Source organism: Austrofundulus limnaeus, unplaced genomic scaffold, assembly GCF_001266775.1.
Source record: "Austrofundulus limnaeus strain Quisiro unplaced genomic scaffold, Austrofundulus_limnaeus-1.0 Scaffold15, whole genome shotgun sequence".
Classification (NCBI taxonomy): domain Eukaryota; kingdom Metazoa; phylum Chordata; class Actinopteri; order Cyprinodontiformes; family Rivulidae; genus Austrofundulus; species Austrofundulus limnaeus.
In genome coordinates, this window is record NW_013952417.1 from 3,064,965 (window position 1) to 3,075,099 (window position 10,135).

Consider the following 10,135-nt stretch of genomic DNA (forward strand, 5'->3'; position numbering starts at 1 on the left):
GGATTCAATGTTTACAACTAGTGTTTACTATTTAAATTTAACTTTTGGTAAAAATTTGCTAATTAAAAGGAGAGTGAGCTAAAAAAATTAATTTTAGTGGATTATTTTTTTACTAGGATTTTACAGTTAGAAAGTGAGCTAAATAATGAAAATGCGTTAATGAATTTATTCTACACTTGGTACCCCATACAATTTTTTTCAGTCTCTGTTATAGGAACTTGTAGGTTAGCTCTTCACTGTAATATGGTCCTGACTGTAACGCTGAGGTAGTTTTCCTCTACTGGTCTGGATCTGTGCTGCAGCCTGAGTGCCCTCTGATTAATGAGACTGTCTTTTATCCTCTGCAGACTGCCATTCGAACAAGATGTTGAACACGGAAACGTGGCCCACTTGGGTGACTGTGACGGTAAGAAACTATTTTTTATCAGTGTGTTTGCTTACAAGTGTAAGAGCAAATAGATCTCCTGGGTTTGCCCTGATCTTTAACATAACTGGTGCCTTCAGAGCAAACAGTGAGTCAGTAACAGGGAGCATCAGCCTGGTTGTTGTATCCACAAACAAACAGAAGTTCTAATTGACTTCAGTGTCTTGAAGGATCTCTTCTTCCAAAAGAACACTTCTCTTGGCAAGAAAATCCGTTTATTTTAGACCTTCTGCTCTGTTTACTTGTAAGTTAACTTTGCTTCAGTCTGGTGAGGAGTGTTCTATCTACATGGATTTAATTATATTCATCTGCAGCTTGAAGATTTTTTTTTTACTCCTCTCCCTCTTTCTTCTCGTCATTATGGAAATAGAAGTAAAAAGTGAGTCATAATCTCCGCTGTAGATGCACTGAGCTTTTTAAGATACTCCCCTGACGTCCCCTCACTTTGATCTGAGCACTAATTCCAAAGCGTGCAGATTAATCCTTTACTTATGAAAGTTGCCTGAGTTCATGTGCCGTGCTCTCTGAGCAGAGAACAGATAAATATTGAATAGTGAGAACAAGTCTWATTCTGCTCTCCTGTTTGATGCTGTGCTCTCACTTCAGAGCCTCTGACCAGCCAACCACAGGGGGTGACCTCTGGAATTAGGGGCCGATGCTCACTCTGTGCACGGCAAACTTAAGCCTGTTATTTGTCTTCACTGAGCTCATCTGTGGCGTTTGACTGAACATCCACGGGACGTTAATAAAGTGCTGGTTCTAYACATCTGAACAGCTCCACATAATCTCAAACAGACTGTGTTCCGTTTAACTCCGATCATGTTACACAAGTGGTTCTTTTTACTTGTGAAGAACATTCCTCTTGTTAAGTGTCGTAACTCTACTGTAGAGTTGCACATTTGGAAAGTTTTATACAAACTGTAGTGGTGCTTGAAACCGATACCAATACCAGTATCCTTACTGGGATAATGCTCCACTCTTTGTGTTCCAGTTTACGTTTGAAGTGAAACGTTTGTTAGTTCAACGTTAAGGAAATGTACACAACTTGAACAAAAATGTTATTTAATACTTTTGTTTATTTTAAAATGTTTCAACAGAATGAAGTAAATTTTGAGACTAATGAATTGGATTTGTGCAGCCACATGGTTTAAACAGAGGAACAGAGTCAGTGTGTCTTATCAAAGTGTTCCTTCTGTTGGTAATATAAACACAGTTGGTTACGTTTTAATGTCTGACGTAAAAGGTACCACCTACAGGGGTGTGACCAGGAAGTCAGATGCATATGTTAAGAGGTTGATTCATCATTATTCATAGTGCAGTCTTTTCCTTAGGTCAGTCTGGGACACTGGGCTCTTGAGAGGGATCGTTTTTGTTTTGGTTCTGATAAGACCCAAGGCCTTTTTGACTCACAGAGGCTCTGGGCCTGATTGGAGTCAGATGAGARTAAAGCCTTCTGGAAGAGAATCAACTGGTTTTCTGCTATTTCATTCAGATTTCCAATTTATTGATTATGAATTTCTTACAAGTATACACCATGCTGTAAATTTTATTTGATCCAGTCAGAGGGCTGTATAAGGAAGGAGAGACACCTTGTTCTAAATAAAGTCATTGTGCAGTATTTACATTCTAACTGAGTAAGTACTCTGTATTGGTGAGTACCCAAAATGAAGTACTTGTACTTGGTTTGAGGAAAACCTATCAGGATACCCATAATAAACTGTCACTTGAACAAAGGTTGGTTGGTTATTGAAGTTGTTTATTTGAAAAAGTGTTAATATCCCAGTGTGGGTCAGAGATAAGAGAGAAGCATTGTTTGTTCTTCATATTTAAAAGAAGTCTTAACTTCCTGACTGGACCTACGTCTGAGTTCTGACTGTGCAGTTCTCATTCAAGTACTTTATGTGTGATGAAATTCAAAGAATAAGAGAAAATGGGTTGTCTTTCATAAACGAAGCCATGTGATTAGTGGTATTAGTGCCTGRTTAACAAACCCAGTCTGTGCTCCTGTTTACCCATCAACACACAGTCATACAGACTCTGTAACATCTCTACAGAGATAATCTGAATAAATCATTCAATAGAGACTACTCAGTGCTTTAGATCACATTCAAACACAGATGGGACACACATCAGAGTCAATGAGGGGTTGAATGCCTTATCCAGGGACATATGACTGCATGTTWTTATCAAACCTCAAACTCTCTTGTTGGAGGATGTCTGCTCTAACCACTGAGCCACAGCTGCCCAGGTGTGCTGATTACTAACGGAGGCCAGGTGGTGTGTAGGGAGCTGAACCGAGAGGGGACATCTACAGGACATAAAATCACAAGAAACAGATCAAAAACAGAAACAATCAAATAATAAAAATGGCCAAACTCGTTATAATAAAAAATAACAGGACCCTCAAAATACTTCATAAAACATCAAAAAAAATAATGTTAGTGTCATGACACCGGTGGTTCTGCAGATCATCTTTTAATTTGAAACACAGTTGATTGTATTTGGAGTATCATTAGAATATAATCTGATTATAATTTGTACTTCCATGTTTCAAACTGTGCATTTGATTTATATTAATCAGTGTTCAAGTATTTACCAGTGTGGTATCAGTGTTAGATAACTAATGACTATCAGGGGGGGATTAGAGAAAATTGCTCTTTACTTTGTTTAGGGGGATTTACTTTTTATTTTCAATTTTTTTATTTATTTATTTATTTTGTCTTTGTTATTTTGATAAGAGTTGTGCATTTAAATTTTATTTTTATTTTGACCATTACCAGATGTCTCACTCATATATGGCCTTGTTTGTTTCTAAATGCTTACCAAATATAGTCTCAGATAGTTACGTACGTGTGAGCAGTCATCAAAACCATTAGTTTAAAATATTTTCCTGTAGAATAAAAAAATACTTAAAGTGATTCATTTTTACAAATTTATATAAAAGCTGTGAGACAAATGTTACCAATTCTGACAGTAGCCACTGTTTATGTACCCCTCAATCCCTTTACATGTGTCTATATACTAATACTGCTTTGCATATTGTGCTTCAGGTAAAAACCCTACAGCTAATTATAAACGGAATTCATAAATGTTCTAATTGATTTTCTGTTCTAATTAATGTACCATCCTGCACCACAAAAACATTTACGTCTCAACTGTGAATAAGTGATAAACCCAAGGATTTTCTTGCGTTAGGAGTAAAATTCTTAAGGTGTCCAAATTAACATTTTATCACAAWTTACAAACACCACCAGTTTTGTTGCTGACGTCCTAGAGCTCAGCTAATCTAAAAATACAGAGACAAGCAGCTAATTTCAATAATAAGCAAGACAGGAGCAGTGCAAAGTAACACAAACCAGACGAGTTCAGCTCACTGCAGTCACAGCTTATAGCACGTTGTTACAACACAAATCATAGAAGCCAGGTCCTCTGGATTGATTCTTCTTTGTTGAAGCATTTCGTCTTTTATCCAAAACACCTTTTTAGTCGATGAGTTGGAGGCAAACTCAGCCTTTTAAGCAGTACTAAAAGAAACTTGAAACAACTGAAAGTCCAAATTGTGTGCAGAAAACCAGTTCAGGGTTAGACTTGAATATTTATCTCCACATGTAAGAGCTACCCCAACCTCACAGCACTGTAGATCAGTGGTTTTCAAACTTTTTTGCTTCCTACCCAAAAAATAACAGTTGCAGACATTTGCGACCCCAGGCAGTATGTGTCCACTTATGCAAACTTTGCTAATAACTCTGCTAAACATGGGAATAATAACAATATAAACAAATCTATTAACTACAATACTAAGTGTCTTCATTTCTAATTATTGTTTTGAAAATTGGTTTTATCATGGTGAAAATATTCCATTAGCATTCATAACATAAAGCTATTTCACTTTTTTGCTTTTAAATTGATGTCTGGAAMTCATCTGGGGAACCTCACTTGATGTTTTGTGACCCACAAATGGGTCCCAACCACAACTTTGGGAACCACTGCTGTAGGCCTCTGATCAGAGGCTCTCATTGTTTATAGAAACCTGATCAAAATGGCCGCCATGACACAAGTCATGGGTTTCAGCTGACATCGGCCGCATTTGTCGTTCACTCACGTCATTGCCCCGTGCTTTAGGCTGTTCCAATTCATAGGTGCCGACTCATGGAGCCGACAAAAGCAGCCAACAAAACCCCGAAAAACGTAGGCTGCATCTGAGTATCTAAAGGAATGACAGGATTCATCGTGCCGTCAACAAATATGTTGAGTGTTTTATGGCAAAGTTTTTTTTTTACAGCAGTTTGGAAATTTATCATGGGCTGAAGAATTTGTTTTAAAATGTAAGTTTACCAACTTAGCTGATATTTTTTTGCTGCATTGAGTTGTTAAATAAAATGTGGTTAAAAGTACTAATAATGGGGTTAAACCTAAATTATTAATGCTTTTTATTTATTTACATGTAATATTTTTCTATTACGAGTTTTGTGAAGTTTTACCTTGAAAAAACAACTGAAGCGATGTGATATAAAATATACTACACCACTACTACACATACTAGACCGTTTAATTTCACAGCCGTTTACGCAGCCGGCACGAGCAACCTACGGCCCACGTAGGGTGTGGCCAGCATTGGCCGCGGTCTWTGTCAGCTGCAATGAATGAATTGAGACAAGTCAAGCCTCTGGACATATAATGGTAAATAAGGAAGTTCCCTCTCCTATCATACATGTCAAACTTACTTAAAAAAAAACTTAAAAACACGGGAAATAATAATTAATTTGCACAAAACTACCTGTTTTACTCACATGCAATAAAACTAAGGGTGACCCCGGAGAAAGACATTATGTGGGGCGGAGACATCTACAGAGCTGAGGAGCAGGAAAAGGAGGACAGGGCGAGGTGTCAAACGTATTTCTAGCGAAAGAGCAGGTATTTTTGTTTTKTTTTTTGTTTAATGTCCAAAAGTTCTGAGAAGTTAAAAAAAATTAAGCTGAGTTTTCAAAACATCAGTGAGATTTGAAAAAACAAAAACTGTGAGATGGCTCTATATGACCTTAAACCTGCAAAATGGGGGAAATCAGTATAATTTACGGACAATCCGAACAACTTGACATGTATGGTTATGATCCATTTAAACACCCTCCTTTTCAAAGGGTTTRTTCTGTTAGAGGAACACAAATACATGCGCAAAAAGAGTTTTGAATGATCAGCAGATAATGTTCCCAATTTCTTATAAGTGTTCTTATTCACTGAGATTTTTTTTTAGTCTTGTCATGAAAAGATGTTCTGTTCTGCTTTCTGTTCCTGCCTTTCAGGAATATCTGAGCTGTTTGCTTCAATCTGAGGTTGACAATAAGTTCAGATAACAGTATTCCTCTCTGAACAGAAACTGCCGGACTTTTTAAGGCAAATATGCTAATCACCGCCTGCCACCAACACTTTGCCTCAGATGTGACAAACCCAAGGCTAAGAACACTTTTTTTTCAACTCAAATCTCTTTTTAAATTTGACAGTTTTATTGTATTTGACAGAGATTTCCTCCTTTGAGTTTACTGTTTGTCTTTGTGTTGGATGAAGACTGTTGCAGCCATCTGCAAACACAATATTTAGTCGGGGGATGACGGAAAAACAGCTTCAATAATCTTGTCATGACAAACTGTCACTGACACTGCTAAGACTTTGAAAACCGCCTGCTCACTCTTTTTGTGTCTGTCAGCTTTTTTCCTCTCATCGTCTCTTCATGAGCCTTGTTCCCCACAGATACWGGACACACACTGTGTACACACACACACACACATACACACACACACACTGTACATCTGTGGACTTTTAAACACACACACGTGCTTTCACACAAACTCCTAAAGGATTTGAATTGGTTTAACAAATGGAAGCATTTTGCCTGCTGAATATTTCATTTCTTCCACATTGGACTTATTCCACCTGTGTGCTTCTTGACCCAACAGATGAGAGAAACTCCTGCAGCTTTATCTCTTTGAGAAGAAATAGGCAAACTCTTTATTTTTCTGCTCCTTTGCTTGCTTTTGTTCTGAACTAAACTCCAACTAAAATGTCCCTCTCATGGCTTCCAGCTTCATTTTAAAAGATCAGCTAAAGCAAGATGGAAACAACGGTGTGCTAACATTTAGCTTACATCTTAGCTAAATAATCTGTGTCACAATCACCAAAGTTCAACAGTTTGAAAAAATTGTTCAAAACTGCTCAGATATGTAAACAGTAACTGTATGACTGTGTGTGCTGGTGATTAAGTCTGCACGAGTGTTTGTATATTGTGATTTGTAGTGTTATATTTTCTGTTTTGTATTAATTATTGTATTTTATGTCCATTTTTTAACTTGTTAAGGGACTGCAGATGTGAATTAGCTTGTGCTATAATCAGTGCATCAAATGGTGACATTTATGTTTGAGTTGCACATTGTCCTTCTCAAATAAAGTTTATATCATCATCAGGCATAAGTTCAGCTCAAAAGATGATAAATGATAAAAGATATGGTCATTTTCCTGTCTGTTAGCAAAACATCTCATGAACCACAGGATAGATTTCAGGAAGTAACTGGACACATCTACCACTGATTATCTTTTGGAGTTTCACATACAAGGCGTTGGGTTACATTCTATCATGAAACTCTACTTTTAATGAAGTAAAAGTTAGTTACAAAGCCTTTTATTGGTGTTTCTTACTTTTATTGTAAATGTTTAGGTGTCTTCGGGATCATTTTGTCTTAAATCTAAACATGGTGAGATATTTGCCTTAAGAATTCATTGGTGACTGAATTTATTTTACCCTCTTTAAAGTTATTAAGTAAAAGTTTTCCCTGCAGCTAGCCTCATTACAAGTTTTTTTTAATTGTACTGTTTTTTCTTTTTTCTCTAAATAGCTTTCCGCTTACAACCTAGCTAAAACCCTATAACCAAAACAAAAACTAACAGATTCATTTCAATCCAGTCACATTCTAATTCTCATTTACTTTAATTATATTCCAATGTTTATAAAATGAAAACTAGTAAAAGTTTTTCAGTTTATGGAATCACGCAGATTACATTAAATCCCCACATTACTCTTTTTTTAAATAACTGTTTGCATTAACTAATGATTGAACATTTAATATTAACTGCATCATAGACAAACAAAGGAGAATCATAAATATAAAGTAATCTAAATAATTTATTTATGATTTAGCTTTCTTTTTTTTCCACGTATATAACCTTTTTGCCAGTTTCCCTTTGATTTGACTTTTTGTCAGGTTTTTCAACAAAAGTCTGGAATAAAATCCCCAGAAATCTCTGCACGGACACTTCCAGAGAATCTGTTTTAAATTGATTAAATCAACACTATAAGATTATGATGTTTCTTTTCAGATTTATAAGAGAAAATTTTATTTCAAGTTTTTTTTTCTACACATTATACTTCCTGCTCCTCCGCTGCCTCTCCTGCAGTTCATTTCTCTGGTCTCACTGATTGGAGAGCCGACTTGTCGTCGGAGCTCAAAGGGAGATGGATGGACGGCCGTACTCAGAGCTGAGCTAACTGCCTCTCCTTTCTCCTTAACCAGAGGGAAGCAGACGCTGGAGGGAGAATCGATTTTCATCTCTTCTCCCGCTGATGGCGGTCGAATAGATATCAAGGGTGACTGTGGAAAGGGGAGAGGAAGAGGGGGCAGAGAGGATGAGGACGAGGAGGTCGGGTGGATATCAGATCAAGGAGTAAAAAGCAGAGCAAGAGGGAAAAAAACGAGTAAAGGATTGAGAGATCAGGAAAAGAAGGCGAGCTTTGAGGATGTAAAGGGCAAAGTTTTTCAGAATATCAGACAGATCAAGTCGAAAGGGTGAAAAAGAAGCGGGAGAAGAAAACATCAGGACAAACAAGGAGAGAAACAGTGAAGTGGGCTTTTTAAATTTTGTTTGAAGCTTTTTGTAGCTCTGTTTTCATGTTTTTTTCATTTTCTTTCCTTGGTTGGCAAAGTGTTTTTATTTATTTTTTTGCGAGTGGAGAAAGCTGCAGGGAGGTGAGAGAAGCATCTGTTTTCAGGGTGTTTGGCTGGACCGGCGTGACAAATGGGCTCAGAGAGCCACCGCTGTCTCCTGTGTCACACCGTGGACTCTGGCCTCCTCCTCTGGCTCGAGGCCAGGCTGTAACTCTGCGGAGGCGCTGTAAGCCACCTGCCTCACATCCTCTTCATCTTTCCCTGTCATTATCTGCCCTCCATCTCTTTATCATACCCAACTCCTGGCATTTGCATCWTTCTGCTTTTCTCTCGTTTGTCATTGGAAAGAAAAAAAATCAATGAAAAGAGGATAAGGCTCTTGACGACATGACTGAAGGAGTCTGTTTCTGCTGCGTCAGAAGGCCACAGAGTCAGATCTGTTTCAAGATGGGAAACCAGGGCAGCTGAGTAWAGCTGAGGATATTGACTTGTGGTTTCGTGTGCTGCTCTGTGCATTTATTGGAAGCAAAACGTAACTCACACCACTCCTTTCTAATACAAGCAGGTATTTGTATGCAGAGAAGACGTGCCCTTCCTCTAAACCCGCTCTGATCAAAGCTGTAGAGCAGCTAACTGAGATGAAATGTTGTGGGAAGGAAACGCCTGATGAAAGAGCTGAGGTCAGAGGAATGTCTGGGTTTAATTCTGCATCTGTTTGTGTGTATGTGTTTTTACTGTACAGGAAGTCTACCAGTCTCTGGGCTCTACTTTATCTCAGGCACTGAGATGTGCGCAAACAGGCAGACACACAGGTACTCACAAGTTCATGCTCTCTTTTAGTGAATCTGAAACACAAGACACACAAAGACCTGGTTTAGATTTTAAATATGTGTGTCAGTGTTGTATGTTTGTAGTTTGTTGGCCCTGAATCCTGCTCAGGATGTGTACTCATTTTTGTAGTTTCAAAAAACTTTCAGCAGAGGCTAAAATATACGGTGCCCATCCTGTGAAACTGGAAAAAAAAAACAAAAAAAAAAACGTTATCTTGTGGCCATGAGATCATTTTGAGCAGCCGTGTCTCTTTGTGAGAGATATGGACATTATGAAAATGTTGTTTTATTAATATCATTACTACTCATTAATGTTTGGTGTATGTTGAATCTAAACGTTTCATCTCTCATATGAGATGACAATAAACGCATTAGGTATGTGTTGGGAAAAATATATTTTTTTACTTTGTTCCTGAACGTAAGATAACTCTAACTCCATCTGCAACCRAGGCACAGTAGGAGAGAGGTTCCTGTTTGGAGCATTGAGCTTAAAACAGCAATACTTATATTGGATATCAGCTGAAATTTTTATATCGGTGCAGTTATGATGTAATGATGAGAAACGAGGTGTTAATTTTCAGTATAATTTTTATTATGTACATGTATACATAATTTGAAGTCATGTCTTTTTCAGCTGAGATTTGAAGTTGTAATGGTTGTRTTGTTTTGAAGTTTGTTCTAATATTTCATTGGTGTGGAGCCCTGCAGTCTGGTATGATTGAGAGTAACGGGGATCCTTGAAATAAATAATTATTGATGAAGCTGGTTCATTTAGTTTATAATTAATGTAAAATATCAATGAAGTCACAAAACTAAAGGGAGTTTTTTTTTTTTGCTCTAACAGGAAACAATAACGTTTTGATGGGATCTTTTTTTTTCTTTTTACACAATGACATTCCTATGAGACAAAGTTGCCACTTTTAATATAGCTGTTTCGACAGAATACGAGC

General features: G+C 37.4%; 1 protein-coding gene across 1 annotated transcript in view; it reads left to right on the forward strand.

Annotated features, from left to right (window-relative positions):
- sema6bb (sema domain, transmembrane domain (TM), and cytoplasmic domain, (semaphorin) 6Bb) overlaps positions 1-10,135 on the forward strand; it is a gene marked incomplete at its 5' end in the record, with an annotated part of 112,044 nt that overhangs the window by 72,984 nt on the left and 28,925 nt on the right. Inside the window, 1 exon segment of the mRNA XM_014002896.1 lies at positions 348-406. Coding sequence (XP_013858350.1) covers positions 348-406 — 59 coding nt within the window.